Source organism: Chiloscyllium punctatum, chromosome 3 (genome assembly GCF_047496795.1).
Source record: "Chiloscyllium punctatum isolate Juve2018m chromosome 3, sChiPun1.3, whole genome shotgun sequence".
NCBI classification, from domain to species: domain Eukaryota; kingdom Metazoa; phylum Chordata; class Chondrichthyes; order Orectolobiformes; family Hemiscylliidae; genus Chiloscyllium; species Chiloscyllium punctatum.
In genome coordinates this window covers 51,489,549-51,511,017 of record NC_092741.1, presented here as the reverse complement: position 1 = coordinate 51,511,017, position 21,469 = coordinate 51,489,549, and the positions used below count along the sequence as shown (strand labels likewise).

The 21,469-nt window shown below is 41.5% G+C and overlaps 1 protein-coding gene across 5 annotated transcripts in view; it reads right to left on the bottom strand.

Annotated features, from left to right (window-relative positions):
- sim1a (SIM bHLH transcription factor 1a) overlaps positions 1-21,469 on the bottom strand; it is a 92,994-nt gene that overhangs the window by 18,031 nt on the left and 53,494 nt on the right. For all 5 annotated transcript variants that reach the window (XM_072553200.1, XM_072553190.1, XM_072553210.1 and 2 more), the window contains exons 10-11: positions 7,333-7,498; positions 2,812-3,229 (exon numbers count right to left, since the gene is read on the bottom strand). In XM_072553200.1, coding sequence (XP_072409301.1) covers positions 2,812-3,229; positions 7,333-7,498 — 584 coding nt within the window. The remainder of the gene's footprint in view (positions 1-2,811; positions 3,230-7,332; positions 7,499-21,469) is intronic.

The window sequence follows — 21,469 nt, the reverse complement described above, 5'->3', positions numbered from 1 at the left end:
CTAAAGTGGATATGTTCACACTTGCTCATCATATGTTCAATCTGAATATTTTTCTGAACTGATCCAGACCTTTGTATTCTCCTCACAGCTTACTTTCTCACCTAGATTTGTATTCTCAGCAAACTTGGATATAACTGATCGACACCTCTAAGTCACTGACAGGGATTGTGTAAAGACCATAACATTACATTTTCCTTTACTTTTGAGTGGTGGACCAAAATGTGAAAAGGATACTGTTTTAAACCACGGAAACTATATAAGGACTTGTTGCAGTGTTGTAACAAGTTACTGTATCTCTTTGTGAGTCATATTTACATGGAAGGGCAGTGGAAGAAGATTGCTGGACTCATCATCATCATGAGTATGTATTCAGGGCAGTTCTTTTTAAACCATAGAAGTCTATTGATTGATTTATCAATCAGGACCAAGGTAGGTCTGAAGTGTTCAGCATGACAACAGCTCTCTGAGTGACTCTACACAGATGGACTATCTGGTGGCAGAAAGGCTCCAAACTCTAAAAAGACAACATCTTCTCTCTCCTTGCACAGAACTAACAAAGCATTGGAAGAAAGCTGCCTTTTCTCACTCACCATTTACCTATAAGCTGCTGCCTCTAGCTAGTGACTGAGAGACAGAATAATGTGTCTTGAGTAAAGAATTCAAGGGACTTGGTACAAAGAAAATCAGAGGTTAGAAGGAAAAAAAGGACACCTCACTGAGTGTGGTGAATAGGTACTGTATTCCCCAAAGGAGAAAGTGAGGACTGCAGAGGCCGGAGATCCACTTTGGTGGCAAGAACAGGAAGGCAGATTACTACCTCAATGGTATCAAATTAGGTAAAGGGGCTGTTCAGAGAGATCTGGGTGTTCTTGTCCACCAGTCAATGAAGGCAAGCATGCAGGTACAGCAGGTCGTGAAGAAGGCTAATAGCATGCTGGCCTTCATAACAAGAGGAATTGAGTATAGAAGCAAAGAGGTGCTTCTGCAGCTGTACAGGGCCCTGGTGAGACTACACCTGGAGTACTGTGTACAGTTCTGGTCTCCAAATTTGAGGAAAGACATTCTGGCTATTGAGGGAGTGCAACGTAGGTTCACGAGGTCAATTCCTGGAATGGCAGGATTGCCTTACACGGAAAGACTGAAGTGACTGGGCTTGTATACCCTTGAGTTTAGAAGACTGAGAGGGGATCTGATTGAAACGTATAGGATTATGAAAGGACTGGACACTCTGGCAGGAGGGAACATATTTCCGTTGATGGGGGAGTGCCGAACCAGAGGACACAACTTAAAAATATGGGGTAGACCATTTAGGACAGAGATGAGGAGAAACTACTTCACCCAGAGAGTGGTGGCTGTGTGGAATGCTCTGCCCCAGAGGGCAGTGGAGGCCCAGTCTCTGGATTCATTTAAGAAAGAATTGGATAGAGCTCTTAAAGATAGTGGAGTCAAGGGGTATGGAGATAAGGCTGGAACAGGATACTGATTAGGAATGATCAGCCATGATCATATTGAATGGCGGTGCAGGCTCGAAGGGCTGAATGGCCTACTCCTGCATCTATTGTCTATTGTCTATTGTCTATCAGAGTCGAGAGTCGGGTGCTGGAAAAGCACAGCAGGTCAGGCAGCATCCGAGGAGCCAGAGAATCGAGGTTTCAGGCGAGATCCTTTCATCAGGAATGACCCTCATTCCTGAGAAAGAGTTCAAAGAGTAGTAAGCGTATGGAATGCTTTGCCTGCAACGGTAGTAGATTCGCCAAGTTTAATTGAATTTAAGTCGTCATTGGACAGGCATATGGACGTACATGGAATAGTATAAGTGGGATGGGCTTCAGATTAGAATTTTAAAATGTGTTGCTGGAAAAGCGCAATAGGTCAGGCAGCATCAAAGAAACAGGAGAATCGACATTTCGGGCATAAGCCCTTCTTCAGGAAACATTGATTCTCCTGTTCCTTTGATGCTCTGATCTCCAGCATCTGCAGTCCTCACTTTCTCCTGAGCTTCAGATTTAGTATGACAGGGCGGTGCAACATCGAGAGCCGAAGGGCCTGTACTGCACTGTAATGTTCTACGTTCTATGTTCTATGTAATACAGTCTACCAACCTGGAAATGACACAATTGTACCTATTCAGTTTCCTGTTTAGTATCTAATCCTCAAGGTATGCAAATGTAACTTGGATGAAATCTAATATTGTGCAGTAACCTCAAGAATGTGACATAGTGATGTAGATTTAATTTATTTTGTTTCTGCCATGCTAGTTGAGCAGTGAATGTTGGCCAAAACACCATTTCAATTGAACCAAATTTCAGCAAATTATACAATGGGAAGGTGATATTTTCCACAGGATTACTGCCCAAGTATGAAGGGTAAATTTTCATCTTGCTTTTCAAACAAGAGGAGATTAACCCTGCTAAGCAATTATCTTTCTTTCTGATGCAGAGATACATATTGCATTAATTGGAGGGAAGCTCAGATTATTGAGTATGGTCCTTATGTACACTGGTTTTTCTCTGAATTTCCAAAAGGTAGTATATTGTGAACGGTCCCAATTTTAGCTCACTCAAAACCCATTCACTTAAAAGTGTAAAAAATCAGTCCCATCAGTATTCTCTTCTTGACAGTATGTCATTTAGAAGCAATTTAGCCTCACGTATCAGTGCTCAGATTATTTTGTTACAATAGAAAAGCTCATTGAGCAAGTCATAAGATTTCTTTTCCTAATAAAATGTAATTCAGTCTTTGATTGAAATGGTTGCTTCCTACATTGCAAATTTTCCAATTTCTGGTGATCCTTCCTTAAAGTGAGCTTACCATGAATACTGGGAATAGAAGCTATGTGTGGCATGCTGTTTTCATATCCCTCCCTGCTCTCTGGAGACGACTTAGTCAGAGCTAGTGTCATACGAGAGGAGTTCCACCAATTCTCTCTTCCAGATTGCGAGCCCCCAAGAAAGTATCTGCCTGCCTCGCACCTTCCAGCCTCACACGGCGAGGTGTGGAAGTGGGACTGCCTTTCCTCCACCGATCTGGAGTGCTCAAGGGCAAAGCCGTAGCACAACGAACTTCTGTCGGAAAACTGTCCATAGGCACAGGAAATAATGTCGTGCTGGGAAGGCTGTGACCCTTCTGTGTGACCCAGCAGTTGTGGGGAAGCATTATCTGTCAGTGGACTTCCTCCCCATTGGCTCTCATGGTCCGATTCAGATCTTTCTTTGTGAAATCCAGAATACTGGAAGAGAGGAGAGGATGAAAGAAAGGATAAAGTTACTGAAAGGATCACAAATCTGTAACTGGGTTTCATTTAAAATAACCTTAAGTAATAATAAGAAAGTGCCTTCAATTGTTCTTGCTTCCACTCTGCTCTACATATCTCATCTTTTTGCTTCTTCCTGCATTTTCCAACATCAAAAGAGGCCACAAAGATATTGTTTCATCCTCATGTCTAATATCTCAAAGCTCTCATGTTGTCATGGTCAGGGAGGTGTTAGCTGCCCTTCAGTTGAAAGGGCAGGTAGTGGTCTTCAGGCGTGGAGATACCTTGCTGCAGAGGCTGCTCAAGTAGGAAGGGACGGGGTCCCCACCATCAGGACACAGGAACACCCCTAGGTTTCACCTGACAGGCTGCCACAGAGTGCAGTCCCAAATCCAGCACGGGTTGAATGCTGCAGTGGCAGGATGAGGCTTTGAATGCTCTCCAATGACTTCAGGATGGGAAGCATGGCTTTAAATCTAAACTTCCTGGAATCAAATTGGGACGAGAAGGGCAAAGGGGTGAGTTGAAAATATGATAGGCCCTCCATCACGCTTCTTTCGCCATCATTACATGGGTCCCCCCCACAACACTGCATCTCACTCTACTTTCCCAGGGAGGATACATTCCACTCATGGCACCACCTAACCTTTATATTATGATAAATGTCACTTTCCCTCTTGACTTCTTCACCCTTGCTGGTTTTTTGCACTATTCAACTTGGTCAAGGTATCTCAATATGAAAGGACAATGTTTGCACCAGGTTGTAACTGTTGTCACTAATCAGGAGTATTAGTTAAGACATGTCAGCAGAGTTTTGGATGACCTCAAATTTAGATTAGAATGTGGGAGGCCAACCAGCAATGCATTGGACTAGTCAACTCTTGAGGTGAAGGAAGCATGAATGAAGATTTCAGCTTCAGACAAGCTGAGACAGGGGCAAAGCCAGTTGATGCCACAGGGGTGGTAAGAGGTAATCTTAGCAAACGCGTGGATGTTGGATTGGAAGACCATCCTGTGGTCAAATGTAAAGTTATGGTTACAAAAAGCATGGTTTAACCTAAAAGCACTAGGGGTGCTGATAGTCAAAATCCCCATAGCTAATGATGAAATTTGAACTCAGTAAGAATCTAGAACTGAAAGCTAATCAAATGGCGATGACCTAACTGTTGTTCATTATTGAACAAAACCATCTGGCCCATTAATGTCCTTGCTTTTCTGGTCTGAACTACAAGGGATTTCAAGTCCACAACAACATTGGACAATCAGAGGTGGGTGATCTCTAATGCTTGCTGCCCAACAAATCCTGTGAATGAGTTTTTAAAAAATGGTTTACACTGAAAGGTTCCAATATGATGAGCATCAGTTAGACTGAAGGAGCTGGGGCTGTTCTCTGAAGAGAAGTGATGTGAAGTGAAGCTGGCGAGACATTATTTATGAATGGAAAAATCAAGAAGCAAAGGACACTGACCTAAGGTGAATGGCAAAAAAAAATGACACAAGGAAAAACATTTTAATGGGTAAGCAGTTGGAGTATGGAATGCACTGCTTGAGAGGGTGGCGGACACTTTTAAAATTGGATAATTGTTTGTCCGAAGAGGAAAAAAATGCGGTGCTATGGAAAAAAATCAGGGGAGTGGGGCGATAAATTGGTCTTGCAGAAAGCTAGCATGGACACAGCAGGGCCAAATAGCTTCCTTCTCTGCCGATTCTACTGTTTTATAAAGTTATAATTTTGACTTAAGACTGGAATTACAATTTACCAAAGGAAATTACTACAGATATTGGGATTCCAAACTAAACAGACAGGCTGTAGATGGGAGATCTTTGACCTGAAATGTTAACTTGCTTCTTTCTCTGACAGTTCCTGCCAGATCTACTTCACATTTACAGGAATTTCTGTTTTTAATCACAACTTTATTTGTGCTTAATCAACAAATTTGGGTCAATATCACGTTCTATGTGAGCACAGTGCTGCCACTGTGGGAAATAATGTCAGTGTCATAATTGCTTAAAGAAATCTTTAATTTTACGCTGGCACATTTTCAAAGGCATACAAAAGAGCACAGAGTCATACTGCTCAGTTACACTATCACAAAGCACTGCACACATACTCTATGGGAAATGGTAACATGGTGGTAATGACATTGCACCAGCAAGCCAGAGGCTCATTTAATGCTACAGTATTATCAGTTCAAATCCCACCATGGTAGCTGCAAGAACTTAATTTGAATCAGAAAATGTGGATTTAAAAATTTATTTCAGGTAACAGTGTAATTGAAACTATCATCAATTATAAAAATCTCTATCATTTACTAATATCCTTCAGGGAAGGAAATCTGGCATCTTTAACTACTCTGGCCTACACCTGACTCCAGACCCATAACAATGTGGTTGACTCTTCATTACCCACTTCAATAGCATAGCAAGTCATTCAGTTCACTAACAATTGGAGATGAGCAACAAATTATAGTCCTGTCACCAATGTCCACATATGGTGGAAGAATTAAACACAAGCTTAAATGCACGAGGAACACTGGTTTCACTATGTCTGAATCACAATTTCACAACTTCAGAGTTCCTACAGTATACTGGCAATGCACTGTGGCTCTCACACTTCAAGGTGAAACCGCTTTTAAACTGCTAATCACAGGAAAAAAAATGTTCAGCCCAAAGGCTCATGAGTAGCTCTATTATTTTTATGAAAATTGATCTGAATATTTCATTGCAAAATGTATAAATTTTAGTGAACTCAATGCATTTTCCGACATCAATGTTTCTGCCAAAACAAATAAGAGAATTTCAAGTTATTCCACAAGACTATATTACACTATGGGCATGATAATGCAGCGGGTGGGGCTGCCATTCATTGGTTACTTACCTTGTAACCTAGTAGAGTTCCAAACTGAGCTATCCTTATTATCAAGGTCAGCTAATTTACTTTGCAAGCATTCTGAGCAAGTAGCTGTTGAAGTTCTGAGAAAGCATGGAGGTCACATAAGCACGTGCTGTTTGCTATCGAGAAAGATGTGCTGTTTTTATTGCCCCTCAAGAAGTACCCCATTGCACTGTTTAGGTATTGGAGTTCATAAGACAACTTGTGACAGTGGTTGGCCTTCCTTGGAATAGGGAACAAACAGCAAGACAGTAGAAGAGTTTCCTAAAAGACCTCTGTGGTGTCCTCTGCAAGCAGGCACTGACATCTGGAATTTCTGGAATCATTCTTGGTGTACCATGTATCTTGTCACTAATTTACATATAAATTGGGGATGTTAAATAATGTGTAAGCTCTGAGTGGAGACACCCGGTGCACAGGGGACCTATACAGTGGGACATTTTGCACTCTGTGCACTGTCTAAACCTCTGCAGCCAATTACAGAAGATCTTTGCACCCAGTACACTACAATGCTATAGGAAATATTGGTTTTTATATGATAATATGATGTTTTTGCAGTTTTGAGCCATAATCTGTTGCATGAGCTCTCTCAAAGAAAACATAGCTCTTTAGAATATTTAATGCTTTGATTTAATCAATGGCTGGGACAGCAATCTATAGAAAAAAAAGCAGAAGTCTTTTTTTTAAATTTGAAACCATCAGAAAAAGAGGATCACTTTGGCACCTTATTGTCTTTCTGAGGGAAGAGTGTGATAACCTCTTGGTAAGCTATCCAGCAATTTGCTGTCTTTTGATGTGTGAAAGCCTCAGATGTGTCCTTAGCAGCATGACCTTTTCACCTTGACTCACCGTGGGGTTGGCAATGTACTTTCTGGATAGGCACACCCTTGTATGCCCATCCTCATTGACTTTTAGCCTCAATGTATTTTCGTATTAATGGCATTAAATAAAATAGCAATCTTTATCGCATTTTGGAAGCAACTGCTTTGGGAATATTACTAAGCTATAACATGGAGAATTAAAACTTAACAATTTTATCTCTATTGCTTTACACTCAAAATTAGGTGTTCAGGCAAACATGGGTCCCAGTATCCTGTCATGAAGCGCTGACAGTGTTCATGTGTCACAGCTTTTCTTAAGGTTTTTGCTCACCCACTCAAACATAACAGCAATTGGAGATATTCACCTGTGGATACGGTGATGTTCTTGGCTTGGATTTTGTTCGGCTAAGACGGGACTTGCTTGTCTTCCTTGTGTCCGTGATGGTTGGGGTTGAGTTTGCATATGAAAAGGATGGTTTTGTTGCTGTTACTTGATCAAGTGACAGTTGCAATCCCTTGTATTCAGCATCCCTAGAAGTAGTCAAACCAGATTCTCTTAGATTCAATCTCATAAATAACAAGAATGTACATACATTCATATAAACACCTCGTCTAATATTCTGTCAAATCAGTCTCACATCAGGCTCAGTTGCCTCTTGGAACTCTAATCAGTTCACGGTGTTTGATCATCTCCCTGTCTCTTTTCACTAACTTCAATCTCAAAAGAATACCGTTAAGGAAAATTGAAACAAGGTTATCCGAATCAACAACTCTGCTCCTTCAAAGACCACTTCCAGTCTTCCATATTATGAGGTCCACCCCACTTGAATCTCTGGAGGGAAATCTCTGCATGATTGCTTCTTGCTCATGTACAACTATATGAGCAAAACTATACAGTTATATGGATTTCACAGAATGGAAGCAGGTTATTTTGGCTAATTGATCTATAAGCCTCCTCCCACCTCATTTCGTCAAATTATATCTGCATGTTGTTCTGTTCCTTCTCCCCCTAGATTTCTAACCTGCTTCCTTTTAAATGCATTTACATTGTTCACCTCTGTTATTACATCAGAAAACAAGTCATACACTTTGACAACTCTCTAGGTATATGTTCATGCATTCTCTATTTTCCTGATGAAATATGCAACCATTCCAGCAAATTCCATCTGTCGCTCCACCCCAATGCTACATAAATGCAGCAAGCATTGAAATTTGAGAGGTAATTTGCTCTTCCACGGCTCTATCAGCACCCTTTAACTTCCATCCCATTGTTGACTGATTATTTACCTGATTTCTTTCTGAGAAATTTCATTTAGCTAACCTCAAATGCCAGGTCCCTGAGAAACTTAATTCAACAAAACGGAAATTGAATCAGTTAAATTATCTCACAATTCATTTCTATTATGTAGAATGCATAAGCTACACTGAAGTATTGCTGAATGGCCTACTCAGCAAAGCCCAAATCCTGCGGAAAATAGTATAAATGAAAGTACAAGATCCTGTGCAAATATAAAATATTCATCATTTATCCATGTGCATCTTTTATCCATTACAAAAGATCATTGACACTGTTGCACAAAATATTAATGAACGCTTACACGACCTTTTTAGGTGAAGTGAATGATTAAATTAACCGTGATACAAAGATTGACCAGTTTCTTTTGTGGTTTTCATATTTGCACAAAATTGTGCTTGTGCAGTATTTCTTGTTCAACTCGCTGTATCTTTACCACGATTTAACCAAATAACGTTGGTAGCAATAAACAGTAGGGAAACTTTAATCCTTTCAATAGCAGACCTGTGCACTAGCGGCAGCTACAAAGTTTCAAAGCAGGTTAGCCTCGGTTTAGCTAGCCGAAGGATCAACGATCCAGAAAACCTGTCTCACCAGTAACCAGGAATTGAGGGATGCCAAAGTCATTATTATCGTTAATTTGTGGTTTATAGCATTCAACACAATCATTACCATATCTTTCAGTGAAAATGAATGATCGTAAATATCTTTATGAAAATCATATTCCAGCTGACCTTTCTAATATATGGAGAACAGAATGATCCACTCATCAAGCAAAGCAGGGTTAGAATTCTGTGCAGGGCTGGACTGGGGTCTGCATATATAATTCAGTTGCAATTTTATATTTAAATAGTGTATTTTTTTTTTAAATTTCCTAAAAACTAATTCACAGGATGTAGGGCATCACTGGCTCAGTCAGCATTTATTGCCCATCCCTAATTGCCCAGAGAGCAGTTAAGAGTCAACCACATTGGTCTGGAGTCACATGTAGGCCAGACAAGGTATAGGCAACAGTTTCCTTCGTGAAAGATGAGTTTTTCTTTTCCTGGCAATCAACAAAGATTTCATGATCATCATTTAGACTCTTAACACCAAATTTTTATTGAATTCAAATTTCACCATCTGCAATGGCAGGATTTGAACCCAAATATGCAGGACATTAAATAAAAGTCAAAAGAACTGCGGATGCTGGAAATCAGAAACAAAAATAGAAATTGCTAGAAAGGCTCAGTAGGTCTGGCAGCAACTGTGGACAGAAAGGGTCACTGGTTAATCACCAAAATGTTAACACTGATTAGATCATAGAACATGGAACATAGAACATTTCAGTGCAGCACAGGCCCTTCAGCCCTCGACGTTGCGCCAACCTGTGGAACCAATCTGAAGACCATCTTTCCTACACTATTCCATTTTCATCCATATGTTTATCCAATGACCATTTAACTGTCCTCAAAAATGGCGAGTCTACTACTGTTGCAGGCAGTGCATCCCACGCCCCTACTACTCTCCGAGCAAAGAAACTATCTTTGAAATCTGCCCTATATCTATCACCCCTCAATTTAAAGCTATGTCCCCTCATGCTTGCCATCACCATTCCAGGAAAAAGGCTCTCACTATCCATCCTATCTAACCCTCTGATTATTTTTTATGTCTTAATTAAGTCACCTCTCAACCTTCTTCTCTCAAACCAAAACAGCCTCAGTTCCCTCAGCCTTTCCTCATAAGACCCTCCCTCCATGCCAGGCAACATCCTAGCAAATCTCCTCTGAACACTTTCCAATGCTTCCACGTCTTTCCTATAACACAATGACGACAACTGTACGCAATACTCCAAGTGTGGCCACACCAGAGTTTTGTACAGCTGCAACAAAACCTCATAGCTTCAAAACTCAATCCCTCTGCCAATAAAAGCCAACACACCGTATGCCTTCTTAACCACTGTATCAACCTGGGTGGCAACATTCAGGGATCTATGTATATGGACACTGAGATCTCACTGCTCATCTACTCTACCAAGAATCTTACCATTAGCCCTGTACTCTTTATTCCCATTGCTCCTCCCAAAGTGAATCACCTCACACTTTTCTGCATTAAACATCATTTGCCACCTCTCAGCCCAGCTCTGCAGCTTATCTATGTCTCTCTGAAACCTGCAACAGCCTTTGTCACTATCCACAACTCTACTGACCTTAGGGTCATCTGCAAATTTACAAACCCATCCTTCTACATCCTCATCCAGGTCATTTATAGAAATGACAAACAGTATTGGCCCCCAAACAGATCCTTGCGGTACACCACTAGTAACTGAACTCCAGGATGAACACTTCCCATCAACCAACACCCTCTGTCTTCTTTCAGCAAGGCAATTTCTGATCCAAACTGCTCAATCACCTTCAATCCCATACCTCTGTATTTTGTGCAATAGCTTAACATGTCAAACGCTTTACTGAAATCCATACACACCACATCAACCGCTTTACCCTCATCCACCTATTTAGTATCCTTCTCAAAGAATTCAATAAGGTGTGTGAGGCACAACCTATCCTTCACAAAATCGTGCTGACTATCTCTAGTCAACTTATTTCTTTCTAGATGATTATAAATCCTGTCTCTAGTAACCTTTTCCAACACTTTACCCACAACCGAAATAAGGCTCAGTGGTATATAATTACCAGGGTTGGCTCTACTCCCCTTCTCGAACAAGTGGACAACATTTGCTCTCCTCCAGTCTTCTGGCACTATTCCTGATAGTGACGACATAAAAATCAAAGCCAAAGGCTCTGCAAACTCCTCCCTGGCTTCTCAGAGAATCCTAGGATAAAGCTGAGGGGACATATCTATTTTCACACTTGCCAGAATTGCACTCCTCCTTGTGAGCCTCAATCCCACCTAGTCTAGAACATAGAACACAGAACATTACAGTGCAGAACAAACCTTTCGGTAGCTTGTAGCCTGTACTCAGTATTCTCCTCAACAACATTGTCTTTTCCCAGTGTGAATACTGACGAAAAATATGCATTTAGCGCTTCCCCTGTCTCCTCAGACTACTACTGTCTTTGATTGTCCCTAATCTTACTCTAATCATTCTTTTACTCCTGATACATCTATAGAAAGTTTCAGGGTTGTCCTTGACCCTATCTGCCAATGACTGCTCATGTCCCATGCTTCCTCTTCTTAGCTCTCCCTTTAGGTCTTTTTTGGCTAACTTATAACTTTCAAGTCTCCTAACTGAGCCTTCACATCTCATTCTATCATAAGCCTTCTTATCATAGAATCATAGGTGTGCAGCATGAAAACAGACCCTTCGGTCCAACCCCTCCATGCCAACCAGATATCCCAACCCAATCTAGTATCACCTGCCAGCACCCAGCCCATATCCCATTCCTCTTGAAAAGAGATTTAACTTCTTTAGTAAACCATGGCTCCCTCACCCGACCACTTCCTCTCTGCCTGACAGGTACATACTTATCAAGGACACATAGTAGCTGTTCCTTGAATAAGCTTCACATTTCAATTGTGCCTATTGCATGCAGTTTCCTTCCCCATCCTATGCATCCTAAATCTTGCCTAATCGCATCATAATTGTCTTTCCCCATCTATAACTCTTGCCCTGCAGTACATACCTATCCCTTTCCATTGCTAAAGTAAACATAACCAAATTGTGGTCACTATCACCAAAGTGCTCACCTAACTCCAAATCTAACACCTAGCTAGGTTCATTACCTGGTACCAAATCCAATGTGGCCTCGTCCCTTGTTGGCCTGTCTACACACTGTCAGGAAACCCTCCTGCACGCATTGTACAAAAACTGACCCATCTAAAAGTACTTGAACTACAGTACTTCCAGTCATTATTTGGAAAGTTAAAGCCCCCATAACAACTACTCTGTTACTCTCGATTTTATCCAAAATTATCTTTGCTATCCTTTTCTCTACATCTCTGGAACTTTTGGGAGGCCTATAGAAAACTCCCAACAGGGTGACCTCCCCTTTCCTGTTTCTAACCTCAGCCCATACTACCTCAGTGGATGAGTCCTCAACCATCCTTTCTGCCACCAAAATACTGTCCTTGACTAATATTGTCACACCTCCTCCTCTTTTAATATTTTCTCTCTTTTTACTGAAACAACTAAATCCCAGAACCTGCAACAACTATTCCTGTTCCTGCTCTGTCTATGTCTCCAAAATGGCCACAACATCGAAGTCCCAGGTACCAATCCATGTTGCAAGTTCACTCACCTTATTCCGGGTGCTCCTGGCCTTGAAGTAGACACACTTCAAATCACCTACTGTTTGCCGGTGCACTCTTGCGACCTTGAAACCTTATTTCTGACCTCACAACTCTCAGCCTCCTGGACACTGGAACTACAATTCAGGTTCCCATCCCCATGCTGAATTAGTTTAAACCCTCTTGAAGAGCATTAGCAAACATCCTCCCATGGTATTGGTACCCCTCTGGTTCAGGTGTAGACCATCTTGTTTGTATAGGTCACACCTACCCCAGAATGAGTCACAATCATCCAAGTATCCAAAACCCTCCCTCCTGCACCATCCCTGTACCATATGTTCAACTCCTCTCTCACTATTTCTTGCCATGCTAGCACGTGGCACGAGTAACAAACCGGAGATAACAACTCTGTTTGTTCTAGCTCTAAGCTTCCACCCTAGCTCCCTGCATTTCTACCTTAAATCCCCATCTCTTTTCCTACTTCTGTCGTTAGTGTCTATGTGGACCACAACTTGGGGCTGCTCTCCCTCCCCCTCAATGATCCCAAAAACACGATCCGAAATATCACGAACTCTGGCACCTGGAAGGCAACACACCAACCTGAATCTCTCTTGTTCCCACAGAACCTCCTATCTGTCTCCTCTGCTCATCTCCCCACTTCCCTTCCAAGCAACAAGGACAGATTCTACACCCCATGGCTTATCCGTGGTTAGTCATCCCCCCCAGTAATATCCAAAACAGTTGTTGAGGGGAACGGCTACAGAGGATCCTGCACTGTCTCCTGGTTTCCTTTCCGTCCTCTGACTGTAACTCATCTGTCTTTTTCTTGTACTTGAGGTGTGACTACCTCCCTGTAACCCCTCTCAACAACTGCCTCCGCATCCCGAATGATCTGAAGTTCATCCAGCTCCAGGTCCAGTTCCCTAATGCAGTTTTCAAGGAGCTGGCGTTGGGTGCACTTCCCGCAGATGAGGTCAGCAGGGACACTAGTGGTGACCTTTACCTCCCACATTCTACAAGAGGAACTTTCAACTGCCCTAACCACCATTCCCACTCTAAGTTTCCAAAGAGACTACTGAAAAATTAAAAAATTAAAACGTACTAGTTACCTTACCAATCCAGCGCACAGAACCTTTTTTTGATTAGAGGAGGAGGGTGGGTAGGAGACACTACCTAAGTAGAGTTTCAGGTAACGCAACCACCCAAATAAATTACTTCACTTACTCAGCAGTCCGTGTTCACTCCTGCTCAGCATGCGCTTCACCTGTTCATGAGGTATGTTTTTAAATCAGTGACTCACCTTCCTGGCAGTCCCCGGTCATCGCTCTTGCTCTTCCTGCTGCTGAACACAAAATGGAGGGCCCCGACATTTGATTACTCTGATTTTGGGTCCAGTGAACCTTTCTCTCCACAGATGCTGCCAGACCTCCAGCAATTTCTGTTTTTGTACCCAGAACATTACCTCGGTCTCTGGATTAATAGTCCAACAATGATACCACTAGGCTACTGGCTCTCTGAAGTATTTTATAATACTTTGGTTTTACATTATGTTTTATAAATGGTAAACTGTTTCACAAAATGGAAAAAAAGAAACAGAAAGAGATGAGGATTTATGTTAGATATTTCACAGCCACCAGTCCTCTCAATTTGTTTTACAGCCAATTAAGCACTTTTGCAGCATAGTCTTTATTATATTCTAACAATGTGGCTACCAATCTGCATACAGCAATGATAATGACGAGATGATCTTTTGATCTCTGATGTTGAATGAAGGATAAATATTCATTAGGAATTTGAGGAAACTCCTTTGCTTTTTGACAAGAACACCATTAGATCCTTTTCATCTATCTGAGGGCAAACCGAGCCTCAGCTTAATCACATTCAAAATGGAAGTGGAGGCAGATAACACACTTCCTCAGCCCTCTGCCTATTCAGAAATTTAATCATTCTTAAAGAGAGACGGAAGTCCGGTATATTAGAGTTCTGCATCAAATTTAGACATCGTAACAACATTCGCATCAACATAGAGATTCTCCCAATCAGAGGCAGACGGACAGAAAGCCCACTTACACATGTAAACAGAATATATGTTGAACTTGGAGAGGTCATTTGGGTGAGCCCAATGATATTCACCCTCTATAAATCCACCGAATCAGTTCTGCTTGCAAGGTATCGGCACTTACTGCATTGCAGAGTTTAAGGGGGATTTTAATTCTTGGTTGGGAAGCTGGCAGCATGTTTTCTCTCTCTCTCTCTCTCTCTCAAAGCCAAATTCATAAAGGATCCTGTGTATGTGATGAGAGGGACGGCAGTGCCCAAAGCAGCATATTGAGTTCCAGAGTTCCTTTGCAGGGCCCAGAAGAAGAACATACCTAGTCCTTTTGGCCATACAAGGGCATATACAAAACTGCTGGGTTGATTCTGATAAGCTTCCCTGAGCATCATACGGACTATGACATTAACATAAAAGACTGTGTTAAGCAGCTGGTTTGGTGTGTTGTAAAAGCAGCAGGGTTAAAGATGCAACAAGGCAAGAACTGTTGTAACAAACACAGCTGCATAATATTCACTCTCATCTTGCCCAGGTTCTCTCACACAAAAGGAGACTAAAATTGATCTTTTCTCACTTAAACTGGGAAGAATAGGGAAAGAACATGAATATTATTCCAGTTATAAATGATGACAAATTTGAGGTGTAGGTCTACAATACACTTATTTCAAATTTAAAACAAGTTCAAAATTAAAAGTGATGTTGGAATAGCTCACTCCTTCTGATTCCAGCCTGCATTTTATGTGGTAACATATTCGTAACTAGTGCAAAAGATTTCAGAACAAAGCTATGCTGTCAAAAATAAGTTACAATGCTATTAGTTAAGTAAGCTAGAAAATATTGCATTAAGCTTTCTGAATGATTACAATAGTTGAACCCTAATGCAACGCTGATAGCATTGTCTTTGGTTACCACAGAAACACATACTGCACTATGTACTCTGATGGGCATGCAGTTGTTTTTGAAGCTCTGATGGGAGATCTGTGTTGAGAACCTGCGGAATTTCCCAATATTCGAGGGAAATATCCAGCAAATCAAAGATTCCTCTGGGCAATTCCCCTACACCTGGAACCCTCCAAAACTATTCATTTAAACTGGGAGTTGGGAAGACTCTGCTCAGTTAAGTTAACGGCTATCCAGGAAAGACTGGACCTAGTCTACCTTAGTCTAACTTTTGGGTAGCTATTAAACTAACACCCTGGCCGACCACATGCACCCTGAACTAGGTGTCTACCTCACAGAACCTGGGCTGACAATCCATCCAGAACCTGAAACCTCAATACCAGCCCTGGACCAAACAACCTTCTCTCTCCTGATATACAACAACTCACTCTCCCTCCAGGACCCAACGGCCTCCTCACACCCCAGATCCTGTCACTCTTGTCTCATCCTGGGACTCGGCACCACCCCCTTAGCGATGGGCCAACAAACCCCTCTTCCACTTGGGACCGAAATGCCGATCAGCCATTAAGTCCTGGTACTCAGCACAACCCTCCCACAGGACCTGATACCTAAACCCCAACACTTCCTTCCTTCCTTCCAGGAGTTGAGACATCATCTACTTCCAGGCTGTGAAATCACCCTCCGACCTCATCCCCCGCCACTCCACCACCAGACTCAACACCTCTCCTCCATGGGTATTGATAATCCCCTCCTCCAACCCACACTTGTCCAACCCGCACCCCTCCCATCAGGGATCCAACAAGACTGGAGGGTTTGAGTTCTAAAGCAATATTGGATAGGCTTGGACTTGTTTCCCTGAGTGTAGGAGGTTGAGGGGTGACCTTATAAAGGTTTAAAAATCATGGGGCCATGGATAAGCAGAATAGCCATGGTTGTTTCCCCAGGCTGTGGGAGTTCAAACCCAGGGAGTATATTTTTAAGGTGACAGGGGAAAGATTTAAAAGGGACATGAGGGGCAATCACTTTATAGAGGACGGTGCATATATGGAACAAGCCACGAGAGGAAGAGGCAGATGCAGGTACATCAACACTTAAAAGACATTTAGACAGGTACATGAATAGCAAAGGTTTACAGGGATATGGGTCAAATGAAGGCACATAGGACGAGTTCAGTTTGGGAAATTTGGTCAGCATGGGTGAGTTGGGCTGAAGGACCTGTTTCTGTGCTGTATGCCTCTATAACTCTATGACTCCAGAACACCCTCTCCCCCAGGACTAATGTGTCCCTCCTGCTTGCCAGAAATACACTGTCCGTGCTGGATCCAGAACCCATTAACCACAACAATCTACCCAAATACTCAATCACTTACCTGACACCCTTCCCACCTTATGCTCCTAGGTCTGTCCCCACTTGATACCTACCCATCTGGCTCCCTAGCCACCCGATACTCTACTTACCCAGCATCTCACCCATCGAGCACCCTACCCACATGGCACTCTTCCTGCATAGCACCTGCACCATACCCTGACCTTAAATGCTTAGGTTTCCATTAGTGACAAATTGGCAATTGAAGTGGCAATCTGTTCTTCTAGATATTTAAATCAGAGAATAAGACAACTAGTGTTGTGAAAAAGGGAGCAGGAGTTGCCTTTCCCTAACTATCTTCCACAATGAGGAGACAGTTGGATTGAAGGTACGCTCTATCGTTCTACAAGATACTGCAAGATCAGTATTTCCTCTTGGAAATGTGGAGTTCATTCTTAACATAAAAGTAGGAGACATATTGCAATCAGACTGTGATTGCCACCCATTGGAAAATTCAGCCAAATATATCACTTCGGCTGTTTGTTTGAGCTAACTGAGAAATTTACTGTCTCTTATATTACAGCAGTGACTTTATTTCAAAGGCTCTTCACTGTCTTTAAAGCATATTGGAACATGCTGAGATCATGAACAATGCTGTGTAAATACAAGTCTTTCTTTATTAGGTACTAACAGAGCCAATTCTGCCACAAGAACTGTTGTGCGATGCTGATGCCAAAAGCACACCAATATTTAGAAAAGAAAATGTCAAACCTTCAGCACTAGTGAGGAACATAACTCTCACAACCGGCCAACACTCAGGTTTGGTCCCTGTGCCATATGAGAGGCAACACGTTAAGATACTTTGTTTACATGTAATCATTCCCAAAAGGATATTAACATCAGTCTATTATCAGAAAATTGATAAGCATTTTACAAAAGCACCTCAGTCAATGGATTTGTTAAACTCAATGGCCTATGTTTTGAGTCTTTCAGAGTACTGTGAGCAGTTAATGATTAACCACCTAACACACTTACAGCTTCTGTGTAGTTCATTTGTTTTTGTTGAACATTCCATTTCTGCAGCATTGGGTATATTTTGACTTTGTCTGCTAAATTACTGCTACACCAGTGCTTGACTTAACATGTATTTTCAACTCTGCGATTGTTAACTCTTGATTGATTGTCTTATGAATGGGCTTGAATACCAACTCTTGACTTGTACATGTGGTAAGACGTTATGTTCTCAATAATGCAACACATCACTGCCAGGAAAGGTTTGAACCTTAACCAGCTCTCCTGGCGACAAGTGTGTGCAAATCTGGTCAAACAATAAAGCAATTTAATTTTAATTTATGCTTTCTTCGATAAACATGTTGTGTCAAGATGAGAGATGCTTGTGCTGAGGATGGAATGTGCTTCATTTCAGCCACAGTTTCAAATTCAGAAGAATACCAAACACTGCATATCAGCTGCATTATGACATGTGTGAATTGAGAAGAATTCAGGCATGGAATGCACTACCTGGAAGTGTGGTGGTGGCTTGTTCAATTTAAGAGAGTAGGAGATGATTACATAGAAACAAAAACAAACTGTGGATGCTGGAAATCAGAAACAAAATCAGAAACTTGATTCTGACAGTGGTACTTAAATAGAAACAACACGTAGCATTACAGAGAAAAGGCAAGCAATTGGCACATAGTTAAAATGCTCGCAGAACCCATGCAGACATAGCAAACCAAATTTGCTGTATTAATTCTATGATCCTACGTGGGATTGCAAAGTGAATGCCATTTGTTTCTTATTCTTTCAGTGGATGTAGGGATTGCTGGAAAAGCCAGCATTTTTTTTTGCCTACTCCTAATTGTCCTTGTCCTAATTATCCAGTCTGGCCTATATGTGACTCCAGACCCACAGCAATGTGGTTGACCCTTCGCTGCCTTCTGGTAATTAGGGATGGGCAATAAACGCGGGCCTAGCCGGTGATGCCCACATCCTGTGAACTAATTTTAAAAAAAGAGGGCGGCAAGCTGGCCTTCATGAAATGCCACCGTCCACAAGATGTATTGGTATATATTAACCAGAATTGACAAACTATGAAAAGTTTAGAGGAGGCAGAATTCTTAAAATGTATCCAGCAGAGCTTTTTAACCGAGCTCGTAGAAACTCCAAGACAGGGGGATGTGCTGGATCTAATTTTAGTGAACAAAGTAAGGTAACAGGTACAAGTCGAGCAGCATTTCAATGATCGACTTGGTAAGATTTAAGGTAGTCATGGAAAAATACAAAGATGGACTGGAAATAAAAATTCTCGATTGGAGGAAGGTGATTTTAATACAAAATGGCAGGAGCTGATCAAAGTGAACTGGGAGCAGCTACATGTAGAAAGTATTTTAGTTATACTGGATGCATTAGTCAGTTTCTTATAAATTGAACTAAAGATCATTGTTAAAACCTTTTAAAATGCACCTCAGGTGCCCTTGCACCTGAATAGTTAGCTTCATTTCTAAAGCCTTCCTGAAGGCTTGCAAACAAGTAGTTAGTGGAAACCCTCAGCAGTAATTAAATATGAGGGTATGGCCAACTTAATAGTGGTTTGAAAACTGGTGCAAAAGACAACTGAAAATTTTGAACTGCATCAAGTGCAAAAGACCCTTAAATTTCTGTTATGTTTATGCTTGAATGTGCCATCACAGTTGAGCAGGAACTCCAAGCTGCGACATTTAATGAAAATAAATTTAATGATTTGTGTGACCATGTCATTCAGTTGAACGGATGACTTAGAGGAACCATTATTGTTGGCAGAATCACAAAATTGTACAAACCCTAACAGTTTCATTGAAAAGACAGTTAATTTCAAGCAGGTTAATCACAAGGCATTACTACCACAACTACGGTTTTCAGAAACGACACATAGTGAAGAATTATAGGCATACGAGAGTCACTAATATATCTAGCAATTCCACTAATCTGAAAGATGGCAAAACCAACAGCATTAGAAAAGTAAACTTCAATCACTTGTATTTCTGGACAGAAATTTTGTGCACCAGCAGCACATTTTTGGACTTGACATAGATCACAGGGATGCCTTTTGTTAGTTTGCACATCAGTATTAACTCGTCAGGATATAGATCAGCAGACGGTTTCAGGTGAAGGAGATACCCCTCCACTGGATCAGTCAATTCTGGCCTTTGGTTAATAGAAGTCCCTCTATTCAGTATGCAGTCTCCAACTGTTACCCAACCTGCTGCAATGAAGCTGCATTCATTAGCTCCTTCTATTTTACCAGCAGCAACCCCTACTCCCAACCTCCAAGCTCACCACCATGGGCCACAATAACTCCACTGCCTACGTGTCATAGAGCAATCGGGGTTGACAGCAGAGATAAAGGCTCTACGGCCTATCAAGTCAGCACTGGTCAAAAACAACCACCTAAACTATTCTAATCTCAATTTCTAGCACTTGGCCTATAGTTTTATATGTCTTGCAGTGCATTTTCTTTTATTCCAGAATCCATTTATTTGGCTGCCGTGCTTTATTATAAAATGGCTCTGTCAGTTATACAAAACTGTAAGTCTTTGAAAAAAAATTAAAGGTTTAATAAATAATTCATACTTGCTCTTAAGTACACAGTTAATCATTCCACTGGGGAGAATGCAGCTTGATTAGGCCTTCAGACAACGTTAATTATGCCATGCAAGAGGAAAAGGACTTGCCTTCAGAAACTCAATGATTAAAAGTAAACTTCATACCTTAAAACTGAGAAAATTATATGATCTTTAAAATTTATCTGAGCTAACTCTACTGAATTTGCTAACTCTGTAATTTCTCTGAATTACTTAAGAATGGATTTCCGTGGTGCAAAATGTTAAGTGCACCACTTGTCCTCCATAAAAAATAAAAAAAACAGAAATCTCACTGCACTCCATTTGGTTATAACACTTGCCATTGAAAGGCTAATCCACGAGTATTATGCTGAGATTTATCCTTTAGAAATGATCATTTTGAATGATGGAGCAGGCTTGAAGGGCTGAATGGCCAACTATTCCTAATGTCTAGTTTAGTAAGCCAAGATCAAGTAATTTTTTTTAGGATTTTGAGGTATCTTTCAACTTACAGCCTTGGCAAAAAAAATGGCACGAGCAATTATGTATAAATCAATGGAAACTCCGGCTCTGTAAGGGATCTGTTTTACGTTTGTGCGCAGACTCCCAGAGACAGCTCTGCTGGATCTTTTAACTCAATGGAAGAATTTCTGTCATAGAATTTGTTTTATTTAAGTTTCTTCTTGGGAACATTGCACCAAATGATTTTCAAGTAGGTTTTAAAGGGCTGAAGTCCAAGCTGCAATCAGGGTTTTAGAGGGTTTGCAGCCATGACACCTCGTGCATTCTCTCGCTTCGTCTTATCAAACATGTTTCATTAATTATCCACCACGCCCATGATTATCTCACATCCAATTTCCATCCCATCTGGCCTTGCACCTTGCAGCACAACCCACCATTCAATGGTGATCCCAAAATCAATTGGCATTATTTGCATCTGCAACACTTAGTCACAGAGATGTACAGCATGGAAACAGACCCTTCCGTCCAACCCGTCCACGCCGACCAGATAACCCAACCCAATCTAGTCCCACCTGCCAGCACCCGGCCCATATCCCTCCAAACCCTTCCTATTCATATACCCATCCAAATGCCTCTTAAATGTTGCAATTGTACCAGC